Source organism: Gymnoscopelus microlampas (genome assembly GCF_963454915.1).
Source record: "Gymnoscopelus microlampas genome assembly, chromosome: 14".
Classification (NCBI taxonomy): Eukaryota; Metazoa; Chordata; class Actinopteri; order Myctophiformes; family Myctophidae; genus Gymnoscopelus; species Gymnoscopelus microlampas.
Window position 1 is genome coordinate 37,440,918 of NC_139951.1, and position 23,721 is coordinate 37,464,638.

The window sequence follows — 23,721 nt, forward strand, 5'->3', positions numbered from 1 at the left end:
CTTGAAAACCAATGTTTTAAAAAAAAAAAGCAAGTAAGTGCACTCAATTAGTTTAGAAACAAGCAAAAAAAAAACGCAACCCGAATGCAGCTACCAATTTTTACAAGCAACTTTACAGAAAAAGAAGCCCAAAGTCGCTTATAATAAGCCTACATGGCAACCACTGGTTACCAGGCAAGATGCAGCCTCCCGATGCCGTGCCTCCCTTTTCGATTGGACGGCCGGTGAGGAGTGGGTGTGTACCTACCGCGGCCCATATAAAAACATTGTTGTTGCAGGAAAAGCTGCAGAGCCAGAAGAGCTGCTGAGTTGAATGGACATTCATGGACAGAATAACAACTTTATCTGCAGCCTTTTTTAACCATAGACATTCACAATAAAAACACAAATTTGTAGCTCGACGAGTTATCGACGGCTATTGGAATACATTCGGTAAGTGCTTATCTTACTTCTGCACAATGGCGAGCTTTACAATTTGATACCAAATAGCAGTTTCTACTTTCTATGCGTTGTTTTTCCAACAAAGACTTTGTGTGGCTGTCAAGTTCAATCCGTTGTAGTTACTTGATCGGTAATGACAACATAGTTGCCTATGTTTCCTCTCTTTTATTCTGTCATATGTTGGAATAAAATAAAAACAAATGAAGGCATATTGTATATTCTAACACATTTATATGTATGTAGTTGGATGTTTGCATTAGCCCCCCCCTCTCTCTCTCTCTCTTATAATAATAAGAGAGAGAGAGGCTAATGCAAACATAATGATACTTTATGTTCTGTGGTAGATGACAATTTAATTTTCAATATTTTTTTTAGGAAGGTTTTTTTGGTTTGAAGTATTGATATTGACATGTTTTTTGTGCAGTCTTGAAAAAAAAGTCTGGATTTTAAATAGTTTTTTAATAAAATATTTGTTAAAATCTCAGTATTTATAATAGTATTTCATATTTGTTTACTGAGTATACAGCACTCAACGCTGTTTTAAATGTGCTCTATAAATAAAGTGGATTGGATATATATATTACATATGTTTTTTTGTACTTTTTGTATTTGATATGCGCCAGAGTCCTAAACATAACCTGTATCTTGTCTCCCCTGCTCAACAACAGAACTGGACACAAACAAGTCACACACAGACGTCAACAACCATGCCTTCTCTCTCTGCAACCGGTGACAGTGCTGGCAGCTCACCTCCTTCTCCGGTGGACGCCTCTCCCAGGAGGCTGTCCTGGAGCAGACTGGTGCAGAAACTCACTGACTTCAGTGCAGGAGGCAACAACAGCAGCATAGACTCCCGTTCGCACAATGGCAGCAGGAGTGATCTCTCTGACTCAGGTAAAAAAAATGTGTTTATTGTTTAAAAACCGTTCATCAGAAGTTATGTATACCAGTGGTTCTCAAACTTTATCATGTCAAGGAGGACCCCCTAAAAAGGATGCGAACCCCCATATGAAAATTTTGTGCCAGGGAGTCGGGGACCCCAAAAATAGCAGATGTACAAGCTCGCAGCGCGGCACGAACGCGCTGCCGCTGTGAGCTTGTAGATCTGCTATTTTTGAATAGCCAACGTATAAATGGATAAAGTAGTTAAAATGATCGTGAGGCTGTATTAACTACTTTTGCTGGGGACCACCCTCCGCCCCAAGGAACCCCGGGGGTCCCCGGAGTGAGAACCACTGATACACACACACACAGTTATTAATGTTCTCCTTTACTAATTTGGCACTTTCTTTTCATCAGGGTCCGACGTTTCGTGCGACTTGCTCAATCCGTCCGACGAGGACCTCTTCTACGATCCGACGGAGGAGAGCTTGTTGAAAGAGGTGGTGGACGTCATCGCCCGCAGCCTGAGGGAAGCCAAGGACTCGGACTGTGCCCTGAGGTGCACCAAACTCCTCATCCCCGAGAAACTCCTGGAGCACATAGGACACGAGCTCCTGCACCTGGCGGCCAGCGAGCCGTGCGGTTTGCGCGGGGCCCTCATTGACCTGTGCGTGGAGCACGGCTTCGTCTGCGAGAGCGTCGAGCAGATAGCCGTCGACCCCTGTCTGGTCCCGACGTTTCAGTTGACTCTGGTGCTGCGGTTGGAGTCCAGCGGACTGTGGCCCAAGATCCAAGGCCTGTTTAGCACTAAATCCAGCTCCGTCCCGGCCGTGAGGCAAGCCATTAGACTGCGCACTGGCTTCAGAGTGATCAAGAAGAAACTGTATAGCTCCGAAGATTTGCTCATTGAAGAATGCTGATGGAGATGATGGATAAACTCGCATCGAGGGACCGTTCTTGAAAGTGTTTAGTTGTAAACCTTTTTTAGACCATGTCCAATTGATACAGAACAGCTCTTAAAATTAAGCCCAGAAAAGGGCCTTATTAATGATTCCTTTTAAATGTACTGTACGCGTTGCCCTCTTAACCAACAAAAGATGTAGCCTATTGTTCCTACTGTAAGGGAACCACAGTTATTGGTACTCGGATAAAGTGGTCAACACCTTAAATGCTTTTAACGGGCATGCACTTCTGCAAATTACCAACCACTATATTTGACAAATAGGCATTTTCTTAACTATTGCTCAGAATTTGTACCTCAGTTTCTATTGAAACCATAAAGTGGCAGCTAGCTATATGGTAATGTTATTTTGAGACCATTGGTATCATTTTGCTTTCTTTCTTTTCTTTACATGGCAAGTAGTTGTGTAATTAGGGGCCTTTTAGTTACTGTTTGGATTTAAGAGAAAATTCCTACCAGTACTTTTTTTGGTATGTAGAGTATGCAAGCAGGTGTCAAATGTTACTTGATTTCCTTTTATCAACGTATTCTTGCAGAGTGTCCTACATTCAACTGTATTTATTTGATATCCATATATTCACAGCATTGCACTGTTTTGTACTTTCATGACTGCAGAATAAATTATTTTTTAACAACTTTGTGCGTTTTCCATTTGATTTGAGATCTGCCAAAAGCTATGTTATCTTCACCAAGTTTGAGTTCCCACAGAATCATCTGAAGGTAGCACTCGTTTGACGATTTCAAGGTCTTGAATGAAACTACTTAAACTACATAGTGTTCATGTGGCTAATAATACTGGTCTGATAGGGAAAACCATCCCGAGCTGCACACATACGATATGACTACAGTAACAGAGCAGCAGGCACACCGTTTTCTCACACAGTGTGGTGTATGTGGAAAATCACATGTTACGCCACAATGTAATATATCTCTGCTGTTGGACAGAAACCAGCTATGTCCAAACTTTTCAGGAAATGGAAAAACCTGTTTTTAGATCAACAAAATACTGCCTCATCAAAGTTGGTATGGTGACTGACTTTATACATTGTCAGATACTTGAATGTGTCCTTCTATTATCATCACTTTACCCAAATACAGCTCAAGTGGAGTTGGGAGGTTTTTGACCATTACTTTTTTTCGGCATTCTAATCAATGATTGAAAAAAACATCTCCAAAGTTGAAGTTAGGGCGCGGTCAGACCGAAGTTTAATTGTAACTATGAGGGCGGATTCTGATGCCGCCCTTAGGTGGTTTGACCGACAGATTTGAGGATCCAATGGAGTTAGGAGGAAGCGCTTTTTAATACTTTTCATTAGTTCAATATTTGTACAAAAGTATTAAATAGCACTGATTTGTGAAAAATGGAGATATCTGTTTATTGCCCGACAGCGACAATATACTGTAGGCTGTAGTACACTGTAACTCCAGAGGTTGCGACCACCCCCAGGCCCATGGCAGGGGGTTAACCAGTGTTACATTTTAAGACATACATTATTATCCCTTCACTTTCATCGCTATATTTGTCAAAAATAGTCCTGAAACACCTGTAGTTCTTATTGAAATGGGAATATGGGAAATGTTGCCATGCATAATATTTTCTGGGGGAAATTCAATGGTTGTAACACCCCCAATAATTACATATGACTGGGCCATACAACCATCCCAGATGTAGTGGACCCGGACAAGACTCTGCCACAACAACTCTGCCAATTAGACTCAGCTCTATTGGCACGGTAGGTTGTGTGTCGGTTTACCGAGGGGGAGACTGGGGTTCGATACCAGCTCGGTTCTAAATCACTACATATATAAGTTGCAATTAATGAGTAGGGGGCTCACAACACTTCTTGTACCCACTACCCAGGCCCCTTGTCGCAGATCTGATCCTGAACATAGTGTAGCTGACAGGTGGCATTACTGGCATACATAATATTTTATCACCAAATAAAGTAATCAAGAGAGCAGAACTCCTACTGCCTACTTCATCTGCAATCAAAACTATTTCTAATGAACAAAAGCAAAAGTTTGGTGCATCCTTCTCCTAAAATAACCAGATCCTTGACAAAGAACAAGGTCCTTGTTCTTTGTTGTCAACACAGAGGTCTTCTGTTATGCACCTGTCTCAGGTATGCGGAAGCATCACTGTTTGAACTATGGCCTTGTAAAAATCATTAGGTGTGTTAAAAGCATTACTGTTTGTGTTTAAACTCTGGCCTCGTAAAAAAAAAAATCATTAATTGTGCAGAAGCTCTACTGTTTAACCCATTAAGACTTGAGGCCCATTCTACAAAATGTCTTTTAAATCCTAAAAGTTTTCTTCAAAACGTATATGTTTCTATATCAGTGGTCCTCTAACTTTTTCATGTCAAGGACCCCCAGAATTATATGTATTTGGCAGCAGACCCCCATCTCAAAATATTTTGTTCCATGGACCCCCAGAAGCAAAGATTTGAGTTAAAGATGTTTGCTTTAAAAGAATATATATTCAAAGATTTGCACACATTTTTCAAAAATCGTCCTAAAAAACAGCAGATCTACAAGCTCGTAGCACGGAACGAAGTGACACGCTATGGGCTTGTATATCTGCTATTTTTGAATAGCCAAAGTATAAAATTATTATTTTTAGCTCAAATGACACAGATGCTTTCCCTGTTTTAATGGGTTAATCCACGGCCTTGTAAAAAAAATCATTACGTGAGCATAAGCTCTAATGTTTATTCTAAGGCCTTGTTAAAAACATAATACATTTTAGCATGTAAAATTATAGCTCAACCATGCTAGTCTAAGATTGAATAACCACTGAATACAGAGATCCAACACAAGTGCCTAAAAAGTATCTCTGAACTGAAGGTGATTTGATGCCACAATTATGTCTGGAATAGCGCCCTCATATGATCTCAAGTATGAACAGCAACTGTAACTGAATCAAACTGTAAACGTGCAGTCAGTCATGTTTCCACTGATGGCTTCCAGTCACAGTTTAATAGTTGCAGTGGTGGAAGAAGTACTCACATTTTTGAGTGGTGCCAGTCACTCCTACACTTGACCGTGTGTGTGTCTGTCCATCCATCCTTCTGTCTGTCCGTCCGAATGTTTGAGCACCAATAGCTGCAGCTGATTGCAACACAAAGATGCAACCAGTTACACTAATTAACTCATCATCACAGGCACCACTCTCTTCACACTGGGTGCGATGTTTTACTTAAGTAAAAGTATCAACACTGCAACGTAGAAGTGCCCTGTTAGGGCGCGGTCCCACCGCACTTTTATTTTAATAAAAGTGCGGTGGGACCGTGCCCGTACAAGTAAAAGTCCGGTACTCCAAATTTACTTGAGTAAAAGTACAGAAGTAGGAAGTACTCATTAGGGCGCGCTCCCACCGCACTTTTATTTTACCTAAGGGGCGGAATCTGCCAATGCTTTGTCAATGCAAATGTGTGGATTCCTGGTCTTGCAGATTTTTTCCAAGAATCCAGGCATTTGCATTGACAAAGCATTGGCAGATTCTGCCCCAGAGGTAAAATAAAAGTGCGGTGGGAGCGCGCCCTTATGCAGAATGTCCCATTTCACAAGTTTTCAAATGTATAAAATGTATGAAAATATTTTGAAAATAGCAGATCTAGAAGCTGCGACACATTGTGAGCTTGTAGATCAGCTATTTTCAAATGGCTTAAATGTATATAGGGCTGAAGTGGTTAATGTATGTTAAGTAATAATAATTCAAATCTACAAAGTAACTAGTAACTAAAGTTTTCAAATAATTGTAGTGGAGTAAAAGTATATTTACCTCTGAGATATAGTGGATTAGATGAAAAAGTACAGAAAATTGGAAATACTCCAGTAAAGTAAAAATACCTCAAAATTGGACTTAAGTACAGTACTTGAGTAAGTGTACTTAGTTACTTTACACCACTGGTCACAGTTGGTTGTTCAGACAGAAATTGGTGAGCAAGTATGTGCAGACTGTCAGTGGAATTGCTGCAGTACTCACAGAAATGTCTTTCATGTACTTTTGGATTTAATTGCCACGGGTAGAAAACCGAACAAACTGTGCGTTATACCAGATATAACGAATAACACTAGCTTTGTGCCGCAAACATGTATGTTTGCAATGACTCACAATGACTCACACGCAACATGTTTATCCGTCTGTGTTTATTTTTGCCAGTTGGGAATAAAAACAAGGTGGAAAATGTAAGTTCCGATCAAATAACCCATTTTGAAATTAAATAAATAATACATAATAAAAATAATTCAACAATAAATAGCATATTATAAACCTATAGTCTGACAAAAGACGGTTTGCTCAAACCATAAACAGGTGTTTTATCAGAGATCTTACACTCCAAAAACAGAATCTGTCAGACAATACCCAACTGTAGGTAAAGCAGTCTGTCACTACTATGGCATTCATTGTGAAGAGAGACAGCAACTTATATGACCCAAACCTTTAATACTGATAAAGGAAGAGTGGACAGGGCAATTTCCCTACAGCAAAGAGGACAAAATCGTCATTTTGGAAAGTGTCTGACAAATTCTAGACATTGGACATTGGCATCTTAAGAGAGGTTACGCGTTTATCTCTGCATAGTTTAAAAAGTTCAGAATGTGCATGTGAAAGTCAAATCACAAAATTGCTCTCGTCTCCCACAACTCACCCACCATCCTGCATTTGACTGCATAAAAAGTGAAGGAAGGAGGGAAGCATTCTTTGTGGTAGGCTATCTATCAACTGCTACATAAGGATGTCTTAGTAAGACTACGGCTTACATATTTTAGGTTTCATACTGCATTTTTTTTTGCACATACAAAAACGAAACAAAACAATAAAACAGCCATGGAGTGAAGTCAAGCTCAATCACTTTCATGGAACACGCATAAAGTGTCTCTGTGTTGTCAAAACATAAAGTTCACTTTATTTCCTAAATCTCATTATTTAAAAGAAAATGATTCTACTAAATGCTCTTGGTTCTTGAACATTTCATTTTCTCCAGGAGAATTAGAGAGAGAGAGAGAGAGAGAGAGAGAGAGAGAGAGAGAGAGAGAGATCATGGCTTGTGTGTAGTATTTCCTCTTGAGTTGTCTTCAGGCTGCTGATTACTTAAAGCGTACGTATTTACAGCCAGTGGTTCTTTTTTCTTACATTTTTTTATTTTGTGTTGATTCAGTAAATCTGTCAAGAAGGAAAACAATGCATGTAAAACTTGTTCATTATACCAACAGTGTGCATCGAGTAGGGATGGTACGATGTGATAATCGCGATAATATCGTCAATCGAAATGAAAACAAATGAATTGCTTAAAACTTAAAATGGCATGTTTGTTAACCACTTGAATACCCAGCATTCCTATACTGGGAGGAACGTTTGCTTGTAGATCTGCTATTTTTTGGGTATAGAGGGTTTAAGTGGTACTGAATTTGCAGCTCAACAAAAGCTAATTCATCCTATACTGTATGACGGAGGACAATTTCACGATAAATTTAAATCTCTGGGATACGATTATTGTGAGCGTTTTTTTTTATCACGATAAATGATAATAACGATTATCGTCTCATCCCTAGCATCAAGTCTCAAATAAATCGGGTAAAGAAAAAAATAGAAAGGAGATCAGATGTTAGTTAAAGCTTACCTATAGGTATCATAATAGCCTCAACCATGTAATGAAGCGGTGATCTCAGAGAGCTTGGCACAGCTTGGCGTGCGAGCCTTCTGTGCTCTCTGGTACAAGTCATTGTCTCCAAAGTAGCGAGCTCTATATAGCATGCCTTCTTCTGCAAGACAAAGAAAAACAACGACAACCCAGAAAGACTTAAAAACAATTGTACAAAAAAAATCGCAGTGCAGTACTTGTGTAAGGATGAGGAAAAAAAGATCTATGATAAGATAGCTACCGGTGGTGGAAAGCAACTAAGTACAGTAACTGTACTGAAGTACAGTACTTAAGTAAAATTTTGGGGTATTGTTTTTTACTTTACGTTTATTTAAGTAAAGAATTTAAGTGCCTCCACCACTGCTTACCTTCTTACCATCTGAGCGTGTTCATTCTAAACTCAAAAGTCTATTGTCAGCTGTGCATGTTAGAGCGACGTTATTAAACTAGCAAACCAGTGACAAAGTGGATTTCCACTGAAGCATGTGTGCTCCTGTTGGCCCAGATGTACTGTACTAGTATGCTGCATGCACCAGAATATCCCAAAGAGTCATGATACAGTACGTACGGTACAGTAGCTCCCCAGTGCAGTTCTATAAAAGTTATGCAGCAGTCGCATACATACATAGCAGTTAACTTGGGATCTAAAGAGCAGCATGAAATCTGAATAATTGTCGTCCTGGGTGAAGCTGGTAAATGACAGAACAGTCCTAGCCAGTGGTGGAAAAAGTACCATTTTTTTTTTTCAATACTCAATGTCCCATTTCACAAGTTATCATATGTATAAAATGTATTAAAACCTTTTGAAACAACGCGAAACAACATGAAACAATGCGACGTGTTGTGAGCTTGTAGATCGTCTATTTTCAAATAAACCAAAGTTATATATGGACGAAGAAAATTGGAAAGACTAAAGTAAAGTAAAAGTACCTCAAGTACAGTACTTGAGTAAATGTAATTAATTTGCTTTCCACCACTGGTCCTAGCCTTTGGTCAGAGATATAAACTAAAGGAGGTTTTTATAATTGCAAACGTACTCTGCTGCTTCTCCTTCCAGCAGTTATTGCGCAGGTTGGAGATGAAATCGTCCTCCACCGTCCTCTCCAGACGTTTCAGGGTCATCCCGCTGTGGTCCCTGGAGAAACTCTCCCCGACGTAGTACGGCACCTTCAGGTTCTGCGTCAGCTTCTTGATTGTGTGGCCAGCGGTCCTGATTGAAAACAAGAGCACAGCACGTGCAAACACTGGATTAGGGATCCAACAGTTAATCCAACTTTAATCAATGTATCCATTTAATCGATTGTATTTTTATTACATTTTTGAGTGGTGCCAACCACTCCTACATTTGACTTTGTCCGTGTGTCCGTATGTCCGTCCGTCCGTATGTCCGTCCGTATGTTTGAGCACGGCTGATTGGTCAAGCTTCACGTGACACGTGACAATATGTTGTCACGTGTCACGTGACAACATATTGTTGCTGATTGTTGCGGATGCAACCAGTTACACTTTCAAAGGAACCACTTTCTTCACACTGGGTGTGATTTTTTATTTGGGAGTAACATTTTAAATGTCCCTTTACTTCTTTGAAGTAAGCTTGCTCGGGGGACACATTGAATCTTGACCATCAGGTAAAGATTCGTGTCAGATCCTGTGTCTAGGTGAGACATGACCTTTGAACGATCCGAATGTCTCAATATGAGAGCAGGGAGACAAAGACGATATACAACCACCCCCAAATTATATATTGTATTAACATACTTTACCATACAGCGTGGACAAAATTACATTTTATTCATTTAAAAAAAAGGTTACATAGTTCCGCTTTAATAGTTTTTAACAAAAGTGAAAAGGTCTACAAGCTTGTACATCTATTTTTGCACATCTATTAAAATCTATTAGATCTTTTCCTGTTGAGTCGTTGATTAATCAATGGCAGAATCAAAGTTCGGTAGTGTGACTGCACCCTTATAATGTTTGTTTTGCACCCTCAATTTCTTAATGCTTAATGTTTTATGTAAAACACTTTGAATTGCCTTGTGGTTGATACGTGCTTCACAAATAAAGTTGCCTTGCCTAAGAAAAAAGTGCCCACAACAGGGATGGTTACTGTATACTCACGGTCTGAAGCTTAGGCTGTAGGAGGCACTGTTTACCATCATCTGACTGAGGGCTGACACGATGACCAGGATAAGAATGGGCATGATTTGCACAAAGAGTGCAAATCCTCCCTGCAAAACAACACATCTATATGACACAGCAGCACTGCAGGTGATTTGGGTCCATTTACCATTAACCCATTAAAACCGGGAAAGCCTCTGTGTCATTTTAGATTTTAGCTATATCCATTTGATAGATATATATAGCAACATAAGCTTTTCAGAAAACTGTTGCGATTTAGAACAGTGGTTCTCAAAGTGGGGTCTGGGGACCTCCAGGGGTCCTTGAGGAGGGGGTTCCAGGGGGCCCCCAGCTAAATTTGTCAATATAGCATCACAATCATTTTAACCCAAAAAAAATTCAGATGGGGATCCGCGGCCAAATTCATATCATATTAACCTTGACACGAAAAAGTTTGACAACCACTGATTTAGAAGGCATTTGTAGAACCGGCCTCAGGTCTTAATGGGTTGAATACATAATTTCCTCAAGTAAAGCACATTCATCATCATTCACGTGTTGCTCCCCCCTGCTGTTTTACTCATGACTCCCCCCTGCTGTTCAACATAAGAAAGTACATCATTTCAAAATACACAGTATGTACACTATGGTCAGGCTTACCTCTCGCCGCCGCTCCCTTCGCTCTGGTCTCTGATTACGCATTCTCCCATTGGTATACACATGAGCGTTACCTGAATAGACAGACAATAACTGGTATATACTCAACGAAACAAAGCAGCAGGAAGTCATTTTAGGGATGCACCATTCTATTGGCCGTACACCATAGCTGAGTGGTTAGTGATTACGATTCCAGGCCAGCAATGTGACCAAGACTCTTAATCCCTAATTAAATAACTGCACAATCGCTGCTCCTAGTGATTATAGGATGGGTAAAATGCAGAGGACAAATTTCATGTATCGTGCAAATATACAGTGACAAAAAAACACCAATATAATACTAATAAAGGATTATAATCAGTATTGGCTGATACTAACTTCTTGACTGACATCAGTTTATCGGCAAATAATACTCACAGATGCCAGTGGCCGATGTTTATCTGTTTTTCTAGAAATCTATATGATTCAATGTTTTGCTCATTAAAAGATTATGTGATGAATTTTTGTTGTTGTTTCCCTGGCACAGAAGGCGGGAATGAATGACCAAAAAACCAAACAGAAAAACATCAGTACCGGCATTGGCTATTGGGTCAACCGGCAGCGGTTCCGGTAGGAGACACAAAGAGACTCCTTTGTGTCTCCTACCGGAACCGCTGCCTACCGGTCTCCATGGGGTGACTAATCGATAGATTTTTTTATAGGGTGAACTATCCCTTTAGGGCACGGCCACACCGCACTTTGATTCTACCTATACGGGGTGGAATCTGCCAATGCTTTTCAATTGAAATGGCGTTGTTTGATGGTGGGGTCCTGAAAGTGAGTGACAGGTGCGTCACTGGTTATTGGGACAGAATGCGCTGCAAGCTACTCCGTTTTTTAGAATGCGCTGGCTGCAAAAGAGTCATCAGCGGGCAGCCATAGTTTGGTGTGGCCGTGCCCTTTAATGGGTTAAACATGCTGCATCCCTAACATTTGTACATGTCACGTATGGGGGGAAAAAAGCAAGCAAGTGAAACCTACTTGACGGGAATCCTCCACCAAAGAACATGTTAAAGAGATCTTCAGGCGAGATGTCTGCCTCAAAGGTCCCATCTTCATCCTCTTGTCTGGATGGGTGTTGCCCCTCCTCTCCACGCTGTTCGTACAGTTTCCTCTTGTCAGCGTTGCTCAGAACGGAGTAGGCGTTCCCAATAGCTGTAGAAAACAACCATATACAGTAAGTATATCAAACTGTTTTTAACCAGAATATGGGTGCTAGGGCTTATATTTTTGGTATTTGTAGTATTGTAGTATTTCCAATTTGCAATTTCAAAAACTTTTACTTCTACTCCACTACATCTCAGAGGCAAATATTGTACTTTTACTTCTACTCCACTACATCTCAGAGGCAAATATTGTACTTTTACTTCTACTCCACTACATCTCAGAGGCAAATATTGTACTTTTACTTCTACTCCACTACATCTCAGAGGCAAATATTGTACTTTTACTCCACTACAATTATTTGAAAATGTTAGTTACTTTATATATTTTGATTATTATTACAAAACATACAGTAACCACCTCAGCCCTATATGCATTTCGGCCATTTGAAAATACCGAGCTTGTAGATCGGCTATTTTCAAAAGATTTTTATACATTTGAAATGGGACATTCTGTATAATGAGTACTTTAAATGTTGGTATTTTAAGTACATTTCGATGCCAATACATTTGTTCTTTTACCCAGGTACATTTTGAAATCTGGACTTTTACTTGTGACAGAGTATAATATTTCTATATCGCAGTATTGATACTTTTACTAAAGTAAAACATTTTGAGTACTTTTTCCACCACTGGCTAAACGTTTTACTTCGTGAAGGCTACCTTTGAAAGCCTCCGTTGCACCTGGAGCGTGGTTCTTGTCAGGGTGGAATTTCAGCGCAGCTTTTCTATAGTGTCTCTTGAGTTCCTCCTCAGAAGCATTTTTCTGGACCCCGAGAATTTCATAGAAGTCTTTGCATTGTTTTATCCTGTGTGGGGAATGAACAGAAATGTTAAAGGAGTAGTTCACCCCAAAACATTACTTATTTTCTATCAATAACACACCCCATGAAGCATTTGAAATCATGGAGATTTTTATTTTTATTTTGACACATTCCTGAGCCAATAATTTGATGACCTGCGGGGTCTCTCCAGTAGGAGTAGAGACATTAGCATCTTTTCGCCGGTAATCAAATTATTGGCTTAGGAATGCGACAAAGAAAATAATTCAATGCTTCATGGGGTGTGTAATTGATAGAAAACAAGTAATTTTTTGGGTGAACTATGCCTTTAATAGCAAACTAAATGTTTTAAAATGTGCATGTCAATTCATGGCACATAGGGTTTGACATCTTTTTTTTTTTTTCACAAAGCAATACCTATGTGCATATACTGTACGTTATAAGGTTAAATACATATATCATATCATATCGTCTCTGCCGGGTGGAAACCTCATTATGTCCAAAACTGTTACTTTTCAGGATTCAAATTCAAAAACAGGAAAAAGAAGCAGATCTACAAGCTCGGAACGCGTCGCTTCGAGACGCTTTTCGAGCTTGCGGATCTGCTACTTTCGATGCTTTCGTGTGACGCTGTAGTATTATCTAGTAGGGGCGCTAATTTACGAACAAACACAAAAAAGTTAGAATATGGAGGTAAGAGGTTTCTCCCTCGACAACAGCGATATAATGTTTAACCCATGAAGACTGGGAACGCATCTGTGTCATTTTAGCTATAACCATTATCTTATACATTGGGCTATTCAAAAATAGCAGATATACAAGCTCATATCCCGGCACCGAGTGCAGTGCTACAGTACGAGCTTGTAGATCTGCTATTTCTTTGAAAAATCATGAACATTTTTGCAAATCTCAAATTTCTTTAAAAAAAAAATAATAATACTTTGTTGCCATAATATCAGTGGTTCTCAAACTTTTTTCATGTCAAGGACCACCCAAAATGATATGTATTTGTGGCCACCTCCCCCCCCCAAGCGGATCCTTCCGTAATGATCCTTCCGCAGGTTCACCTACGGAAACCTTGTTACGACTTTTTTTTTTGTCCCATATACAAGCTCAAAGCGCGGCACATTTTTTAATAGCCAAAGATATCGAAAAATGGTACAGATGCGTTCCCTGTCTTAATGGGTTAAACCTTTCGTTTTTTTTTAGTTAAGAGTACCTCATCACGGAATCCAGCTGGTCTGAAGTGTATGGCTTGGCGGTGTGACCGTCCGAGGTCCTTTCTGCAGAACCGGTCTGACGATGTCGGGCCCCTGAGTCCCCGCTGAACTCTGAATGATGTCCTTGTCCGCGAGTAAATCCATTCTTTGCTATCAACTCTAGCAGTGCTGGGTAGAGTATGACAATAGCATTATGAGAGTTATAAAGAGCAGAGAAAAAAAGCTCCAAACAGTTCAATCTATGAATTCAAGAACATGTTCTAAGCCAATAATTTGATGACCGGCAGCGGTTCCGGTAGGAGACACAAAGAGTCTCCTTTGTGTCTCCTATCGGAACCGCTGCCTACCGGTCCACTGGTCATCAAATTATCGATCTACAAGCTCACAACGCTACGTTGTGAACTTGTAGATCGTCTATTTTAAAAACGTTTGACTATTTCTTATATTATTTGACAATTTGGCCAATGTTTCACCAGTTTTTATAGTATAGTTTGATGATTACTTTTGATGCAGCAATGGTCTTTTTTTCTTTTTCTTTTTTAGGTATTAAAAAGGTCTTATAAGTCCTTAAATTGTCACTTCACTGTCATCTGGTGACCATGGGGACCCACGAGTTGAGAACCACTGTCCTATACTCTTGTCTAGGCTAGACAAGAGTATACATGGCCACAGGATCAATGCATGTGCTTCTCTCTAGTGGACAGGAGAGAACTAAATTGCCCACACTTATTTTAAAAGACACCACAGGCAAACCGCAGAATTATATTTACCATAATTATGCCGTCAACGCTGAATGGTAGAGATAATGATTATAGATAAACAAAGATGTTATGCAAGAGGTCATAAATCATTGAACAGGGGGGAAAACATCCTTTTCACTGAGGATGAATCATAAAAAGATATTACACAAGTGCTGTCAAATTCATACTGTATCATCTTCTTCAGTGGCATAAATAAGAAAAGGCTAACCAACATGTAGACAATGGTGTAAAGTAACTAAGTACATTTTCTCAAGTACTGTACAATTGTGAGGTATTTTTTACTCCAATTTCTTCTTTCTTCTAATCCACTACATCTCAAGAGGCAAACATTGTACTTTTTTACTCCACTACAATTATTTGAAAACTTTAGTTACTAGTTACTTTGTAGATTTTGATTATTATTACAAAACATGCATTACCTACTTCGGCCCTATATACCTTTCAGCCGTTTGAAAATAGCAGGTCTATAAGCTCACAATGCGTTGCGAGGCGACTCATTGTGAGCTTGAAGATCTGCTATTTTCAAAAGATTTTTATACATTTGAAAAGTGAAACGGGACATTCTGCATAATGAGTATTTTCTACTTTTGGCACTCTAAGTATATTTTGATGCCAATCCTTTTGTACTTTTACTCAAGCACATTTTGAATTCCAGACTTTGACTTGTAACAGAGTATTTCTACATTGCAGTATTGATACTGTTACTTAAGTTTAAAAAAAGAAAGTACGATAGGCCCTGTCAAAACCTGTGGTATCCAATCCACTGCCCTACATTAGGGGCTCTAATAACAAAAACAGGAAATATACTGTACCACAGAACAACATAACGTGTGAACCTTATGGGGGGGGCTCTAGTGTCGTCTAACCATCCTTTTGTTTCTGGAAGGATATGACAGTCTTCCCAAACCACAAAGTGTAATACTGTGCTCAGGGAGTGCCTGGAGTTGTTCCTTGGTTGTCTGCATCACTGGGGGATTACTGAACAAGCAAAACGTCCTGTACTTTGTCTTATACACATCTATCTACCTGTCCTGTTCCACTACTATAAAGAGCACCTGTCATGCCGTGTGAGCCATAGAGCCATGCAGCGCTTCCTCATTCTATTGTCTACTGTACTCGGGTTTCTTTAGATAACAAGGGTTTAGTCACTGACGTGGAAGTCAACAACCACTGGTGCGCTGAGTGCCACCGGCATTCTGGAGCGGTGGTTCCCAAACGTTTTAGCTCGAGACCAAGGGGCTTAGCATCCGGGTTGTAAATTGAGGCTATATAGGAAGTGACAGTTCATATGAATGGCCTGTAGTCTCGCTGTTTCACCCCTGCTGGAGTCAGAAGCAATTATGCTCTATTCAAGCAGATGGCCGAACTTTACACTTGATTTTATTACCTTAATAAACATTGTCATAAATACTATATGCTTCCAGTTGCTAGTTTAAAGTCTCCTTTCAAGATTTGGAAGCCTTTAGTCTCCTTTCTTAAAGGTTGAAAGGCTAATCCTTGTGGATGACCCGTGTCGCACGTAATCTGGGGCAGCACTTCTGGGGAGGGGGAAGGGAGGCGGGAGGGTCTCTTTGTTTTTTGTTTAAGTTTGAGTGTATTCTTTTCATGTTACCCGTCTATTTTGTGTATATGTCTGTTTGTTTTTGTTTAAAAAAAAAAGGAAGCAATCCATATATATGAACAGAAATGTATAATCCTACCCTGTGCTTCACAATAAAAAAAGATTTGAAACATAAAGTCTTCTTTCAATCACCATGATATGTGTTTTGGTAAATTATGTTCCCATTTATTCTAAAATTGATGGGTATGCTGGTATACTGTAGGAGGGGCGTGGCTACCTTCTGATGATTTTGATTGACAAGCTACACAACCAATAGCATTAATTCCCCACCCCCAACTCTGGTCCCAACCAATAGCATTCATTTCAGAATACATTTTTCGGACCGGATATAGAAAGATGGCGGATTTGAAATAGCTTTCATTTACGGTCTGTAGAAACCAGGGGGGCGTGACAATGTCCATATTTTTTTACGGCCTATGCTCGAGATCCAAAAGAGAAATTAGACGTTTGCCAGGGACCCAACCAGTGAAAATAGCAGATCTACAAGCTCACAACGCGGATATGCTATTTCTACTTCTTAACTGTTTTTTTTTTTAATTAAATACTGTTGAAAATTGTTTGTAATTGATGAACACATTTTATTTTTATTAATTTTTTACTCAAAACCCATAAACATTTTTGGGAAACAGTGTTCTGGAGGACTTCCATGTTGTTAAAGCAAAATTACACTTTGGTAGAGGCTTTTGTAATTACCTTTCCATGATGTAACTACTGGAGACAGTGAAACTGTTCTCAAAGTCACTCTTTCAGCACGTAAACAAATGCAAACAAAGCACATTCTGACAACACGCATGTAACATTAGAAAACCTGACATGGCATTTTCTTTAATTAAAAATGTCACGGTAATCATACAACCCAAAGTGTCATTTTGCTGTAAAAACATAATTTTTTCCTTGTCACTGACATTGACTGTACAAAATAAATTACTATAACTCGATTAATACTAGGCTACATACTGTATTTGTTTCAGTTAAGCTGTAGTCTTCAATACTGTATGTAGATGTATGTACTCTATGTAAAAACGAAGATGACAGTGAAAATGCACTTCGGATTTGTAGGGCAGTATTGACTGTACATGTTCTGTGAAGAATGTTCTATTCCTGTAATTAAAACCCCTAATTTGGATCAATCAATGCCGGGTGTGGTTAAACTGAGCATAATTATGTAGCCCTTTCTTTTTTCTGTCACTGAGGAAGATGTGACACAATTGTCACAGCATTGGTAGTCAACAAACAAAGGTGCCCTTTGGAGGCAAGGGTTAGACATGCAAAGAGAAGACATTTTCCATGCATGCAGCACTCAGAGTTCTGGTGTAACAAAAGTTTAAAAGCCTTTATTCTATCATAGACAGGGAATAATAATATGATTGATAATAAATTAATCCCAGACGAAGGCTCCTACCAAACGGTATCAGCATTTTATTGTATTAGTATTATTTTTTAATTAATTTATGTTTCTTGTATTTGTATGAACATAATGACATACTGACTCATAGTCATAGATGATTAACAATGACTATCAGGACACACACACACACACACACACACACACACACACACACACACACACACACACACACACACACACACACACACACACACACACACACACACACACACACACATTGTAGGCTACTGTCTCTATACCTTAATTATATTAGCAGATGGGATGTTTTAATTAGTAGGCATATGATATCTCTTGTGTTAATCATCAGTAGTAGACCTACTATGGTTAAATGGATCAGTGGACAGAGAGTGCACTGCACTGTGTATCTATAATATAAAGCTTTTAAATGACAGAGAGATGAACAAAACGAGTTGATGGTATTAAAACAATGATATTATGACATCCTGATCAGATGAACTGAGTGAGTGAGTGAGCTAACGTTAGCTACAGCCTGCCATCAAGGCCACTGTCGAGACATATACTAAGTGCTCATCATCATGAGACATTGGTTCTCAACCAGTGGTCCGGGGCCCACCATGGGGGGGTGGGGGGGGGTACCAGTGGGTCCCCAGCTAAATGAGTTAACATAGCGTCACAATCATTTTAACCACTTAGCTTTGGGCTATTCAAAATACAAGCTCATAGGCTATGAGCTTGTAGATCTGCTATTCTTCCTAAAAATGTGTGCATATCTTTGAATATATATATTTATTTATTTTTCCTAAAGCTAACATTTCCAGATGGGGGTCCGCGGGCCAAATGTATATCAATTTAGGGGTCCTCCTTGGCATGAAAAAGGTTGAAAACCACTGATGTGAGAAGGATGCTGACCAGATGATGCTGATGCTGCTGCATAGGACTCTGTGCTGCTGCTGCATGCCTTCAATCAAAGGCATCGTCTTCTCTAGTCTTACCTCTGGCTTTATCCGTAGGGAAGAGTCTCTGTGCCTTCTCCAGAAACCTCTGGGCTTTCTCGGTCTGGTTGTCGGCCAGCGCCGCGGCTGCGATGTCAATGCAGCGCTCCGCTTCGTCCCTGTTTACTTCCATCGTTTATATTATTATAACGGGGAGAAACGGACGGGACGGGGGGACGGCCTCCTCCTATGGACGGCCTTTACTGCTGGACCAGAAGTAAATAAAGACGCCCGCTGATGACGACGACGACACGGCGGCGGCTGCCGGAAACGCGATTATTCTTTTTGCTGCTGCACGCCTGAGGATGCTTGACCATGATCGTGGAAGACGTGCAATTATTAATGTGTAAAAAAAATGGTGTGGAGACTGTTAATTTACACCTGCATTATTCACATCATCCCACTGCCTTCTGCATGTGAAGCAGTGTGCCTATTACCTGTCATATGTTGCTTCTCCACCAGAGGGAGTCAGGTTTTTTGATTGATTGATTGATGTACTTTATTTAGTAAGACATGAGAACAGTACATGACAGTACATAACAGTACATGGAAGTACAAATTCGCAATACAAGGTCTACTAAACTGGATAGCTCAGTTAAGCACGTAGCTTGTTTAAGGTCACCGCGCTTTCAAGGATGTGTGCAAGCCGTCAGAGTTATATGGTGCAAGCAAGCATACATACCTCAGTCCTCAGGCGCAGGTGTGCCTACTTTCTCCTTCTCTGAGCCTGTGAAGCAAATACACAAACTATAATCATTAATAGGAGGCTGAAGAGATGATTGTACTGTATTATATGTAGACTTAAAGACAAACACTTGTATGCCAATAGCTTACAGAGTGGCTATTCGGCTAGTTTGTTTGCTAAATAATAATAATAATAACAATGATAATATTTGAATTCCACATTAAAGGATATTTCACTTTCAAATAAAATAAACATTACAAAATTATATGGAAAATTAATGAAAAGATAATGGAAAAATCACGGCCCCCTCAAGCATTAGAATGTTCCACCAAAGGGTGAGGGGGCCGTGATTTTTCCATTACTTTTTCTTTTATTTTTTATATATTTTCTAATGTTTATCTTATTTGAAAGTAAAATATCCCTTTAAGTTTACAAAGTACTTGACAGAAACTGATATGATATGAAATGATATTGGGTTTAATACAAATAATATATACAAAATAATAATAAGTAAAACAGTAAATAAAAAATACATAGAACATGTAAAAACATAAAACCAGGGACTCCCTTTAATGCATTGTATCCACCCATAGGCCTAGTTTAAAAACAACTGTAACTAGATGTGTTTTAACTATGTTAACTTTTCTTTCATGAAAAAAATATTATTTTTGTCCAATTGGAATGGTAGAGTATGTGTACAATATAATTGGGGTGGTTGTATTTTGTCTCCCTGCTCTTTTATGGAGAGTATTTGAGACATTTAGATCATGTCAAAGGTCATGTCTCACCTAGAAACAGGATCTGACGACAATTATTTTCCTGATGGTCAAGATTCAATTTATCCCCTGAGCAAGCAGGCTGGCTTTATTAGCTCAATGGAAATACAAATTCAGCACTTGCGCAGTAAACCGAGTTCAAATCCGAGGTTGAAGAGGAAAGTTACATAGTGCTGCAGCTGCTTTAAGTTTGTTTTTGAAACTGGTGTGTTGATGACTCTAAGGTTTTCTGCAAAATAATTTCAGAGTGTGGAGCCATAGCTATATGTTGCCAGCGTCATACTGGTTGCAAATTAAATCCATTCCGTCAGGTCTCGCTAGGGCGCGCAGCACTAGCCAACACACAAGAGGGGGTTGGGGTGCGCTGAAACCAGCACACCCCGAAAAAACAGGTTGAGAATTGATTGCATGAAACAATCACCTGTGCATCCAGCCTCAATGTTAGTAAACAAATAATTGCTCTATACACAAATCCACGGAGCGCTGCCCTGCGCGCAGCCATTGCTGCGGTGTCAACGCTCCGCGGACACGACACCGCAGCAATGGCCACCTACAGGCAGCGCGTCTGTGGATTCGTCTATTCACCTGTTTCCTAGGCTGTGTGTTTTCCACTTCCTGTCGGATTTCATTGGATATCATTAGTCATCTGACCAGTTTCATTGGATTTCATTGGATCAAATCGACAGGAAGTGGAAAACACATAGGAAGTGGAAAGCCTAGGAAACAGGTGAATAGAGCGTGCCCACGTGTCGTCACCACGGGGGGGGGGCGAGGCATTGGGCGTGGCATTGGGCAATGTTAAGTCAACCTGGTTTTTACCCCTCAAAGATGTCTGCAGCTACCAAAAGACAATTGTTGACGCCCCCTTCAGGATTTTTGGCAGGCTCTATAGCTAGCCTACTGACTTTACTAAATTATCAGTAAATCTATTTTTTTCCCTTCTTCTTCGATCGCTGTACATTTGCACATACATGAAATGTATGGAGGATGGTGGCACATTCATGAAATGTATGGAGGATGGTGGCACATTCATGAAATGTATGGAGGATGGTGGCACATACATGTGGAGGATGGTGGCACATACATTAAATGTGAGGAGGACGGTGGCGCATTCATGAAATGTGTGTATGTGCCACCATCCTCTTTACCCATCATCCATCCTCCATCAAGATCATTTCATTGCTAAACCTATACATTACTCATCATTGCTAAACATACGGTCACAGGTGCATCTCTACTTCCATTCTGCTCTTCTGCCATTCTCTTTTTAATTTTAAAATAGCATGTGTTCCTCCAAGGGGCTTGAACTTTGCCCATCTGGGTTTTCAATACAGGAAGCAGCTTTAACATATTAACATATTAACCACCCAGGATCTGTATTGTGGGGAAAGCTTTCCCTTTGGCAAAAAGCCCTATCTTCTTGTGTTTTATTGCTTACTGGCAGTGTTATGATTGTAACAATGATTGATTGCAAAAAAGTTTTTCTCAGCTTATTTACAATGAGTGTAGTTTGAGTGATAATAGCACAAGCTCTTATGGTGTGTTCGAAGTGGGTGAAGATGGAGAAGCTGGAAGATGGACGAAATCCACACAAAACTAACATGCTAATGGATGCCACTTGTTATCTGACGACAAGTTTCCCAACTTGGGAAATTTGATAAGGCGACAGGTCATCCCTTATTATCAATACTCTTTGTCGATATACCTATAGGGCATGTTAGGCCTTATGACAAAATTATCTGAGATTGCTACAGCCACATATATATATATATATATATATATATATATATATATATATATAGAGAGAGAGAGAGAGAGAGAGAGAGAGAGAGAGAGAGAGAGAGAGAGAGAGAGAGAGAGAGAGAGAGAGAGAGAATCAGATATTTTTATATATGTTTCATGGTTCCTCCCTTACAATCTTCAAACAACCCTACACCCAGCTAGAGAGGATTGCCTTCAGATGACCACAATGAACTGCTTTTGTCTTTTTGGATTAGTTGTTGGTTGTCTCATTGTTTATTTCAAACCAATTTCCTTTTGGTCATGAGGAGGTATTAGTTTTAGTCAAGGTAACCTTTAAGGCTTATACACAAGTTTCACAATACTATTGTTTTACATTATAACCAGGAGAATAATGGATAAAATCCATTGTGACAGAAAATATCACTATTCAGGTTTGTCTTTAAATGCAGGAATTAAAATATTTATTAAAAGGGTTTTGTGATACAGGATAGAAATATGTCATACAGCATAATAATTGTTACCAATTGAAAAGTGGTAAAATAAAATAAAATAAAAGTCCATGGCAGTAATCTCCCTATCAGTCTGTATCTTGATAACATAATGCAATTTAGATAGGTGAATAAAGGGTTGTGCAGGCCCTTCTCGACCTTGACAGTCTCCTGCTATTCAGCCAAACAGTTGGAGAGCTGGGGGTTCCTCTAATCTTCCCAAAGGAGGTTTGGCCGACCTTGGGTACTTTACTTCCGATGGAGTTCATGTTCTTAACCTGTTGATAAGCTATCCTCTACATGAATGTTTCCAGACAGCTATTCAACCAAGGGACGGACGATGCCAGAATTCTCAGCTGAATCTGAACCTGAAAGGATAATAAGGATAATTCCTTTTAACAGGTCGTTCATGAAAGTCCTTGCGGTCTTGTTTCCAATGAGAACCTGTGAGCAATTAGGGGTTAAGAGTCTTGCTCAGGGACACATTTCATTTCATCGACACATATGCTGACCTGGCCTGGAATCGAACCTGGGGCATCCAGGGCCTCTGGCTCCCTAGGCGGGCTCACTAACCATTCAGCTAAATATCCTAAGTGTGGTAGTTGATGCCTCCTCGTAAAGCCTCATCCTCCTCGGGGCAGGCGTGACCCGTCCCTCAATGGGGTTGGAATCCTCTCGCGTGCCTGTTGCGCAGCACCTTTTATACCCCCTGATGACCATGTCAATAGTACAACCCACCACATTCCTTCTACCCATCACCTGCTTCTTTGTCATCCTCACTAACCATTACATAATTTCAAAACGTCTTTCTCCCCCCAGCTTCCTGACCTCTGAGTCATTGGGTTACGTCAGTGTCTCCAATGTGAAGGTGACAATGCTCAAGGTTACTATGACGCAGACCCCATGGCCTTGCACCTGTGTCATGCTTAAAATACCCACCATCTTGAACTGGTTTTACAGTCATAATAATATGGCCTTGAACATTCAAACAACTTACACATGATGTAATTGTTAAAGTCACAGTGTGACTCTCTCTACAAATGTTTGGGCATCCCTACCATTGTTTCCCATAACACAGCTTCCCTAACAAACCTCCGCTTACAGTAGCTATAGTTTCACTTTTGATACTTATTACATATTTTAACACCAGATGCTTTTCTTAAGTACATATGAGGTGAGCTACTTTAACACTTTGACCCAAGTGATTTTCTTTTGGGTGACTTACTCACCAAAGATTAGATTTACCCGTATGTGGGTTCTTGTAGCCGTGTCTTGAATGCAAATGCAGTACTGTAGCTGGTAATTTGGGACCCTGAGTGAGTCACTAACATTCCTTCATACTGTAGTAGCCTATCTTTTATTCTTGTTAATGCCT

At 39.9% G+C, this 23,721-nt stretch overlaps 2 protein-coding genes across 2 annotated transcripts; one reads left to right on the plus strand and one right to left on the minus strand.

The window, feature by feature from the left end:
* The first annotated feature begins 298 nt into the window (after positions 1–298).
* Positions 299–2,919, plus strand: ddit4 (DNA-damage-inducible transcript 4). The gene is made up of 3 exons (XM_084078588.1): positions 299–432; positions 1,110–1,335; positions 1,741–2,919. Exons 2-3 carry the CDS (start codon positions 1,149–1,151, stop codon positions 2,241–2,243), a joined length of 690 nt encoding a protein of 229 aa, XP_083934714.1. The 5' UTR covers positions 299–432; positions 1,110–1,148; the 3' UTR covers positions 2,244–2,919.
* A 3,856-nt stretch (positions 2,920–6,775) lies between these two features.
* dnajb12b (DnaJ heat shock protein family (Hsp40) member B12b) lies at positions 6,776–18,787 on the minus strand (the record flags this gene model as incomplete). Its single annotated transcript, XM_084079022.1, has 9 exons — positions 6,776–7,454; positions 7,912–8,053; positions 8,970–9,142; positions 10,051–10,160; positions 10,711–10,781; positions 11,728–11,901; positions 12,573–12,718; positions 13,911–14,079; positions 18,655–18,787. The coding sequence occupies 8 exons, from the start codon at positions 18,785–18,787 to the stop codon at positions 7,932–7,934; spliced, it is 1,098 nt and encodes a 365-aa protein (XP_083935148.1). The 3' UTR covers positions 6,776–7,454; positions 7,912–7,931.
* Between the last annotated feature and the right edge of the window lie 4,934 nt (positions 18,788–23,721).

Excerpts from the sequence above, each read along its gene's own strand:
- ddit4 (XM_084078588.1), top strand. The coding sequence starts at position 1,149 with ATGCCTTCTCTCTCTGCAACCGGTGACAGTGCTGGCAGCTCACCTCCT. Across the intron at positions 1,336-1,740 it reads GAGTGATCTCTCTGACTCAG|GGTCCGACGTTTCGTGCGAC; the intron begins GTAAAAAAAATG and ends TCTTTTCATCAG.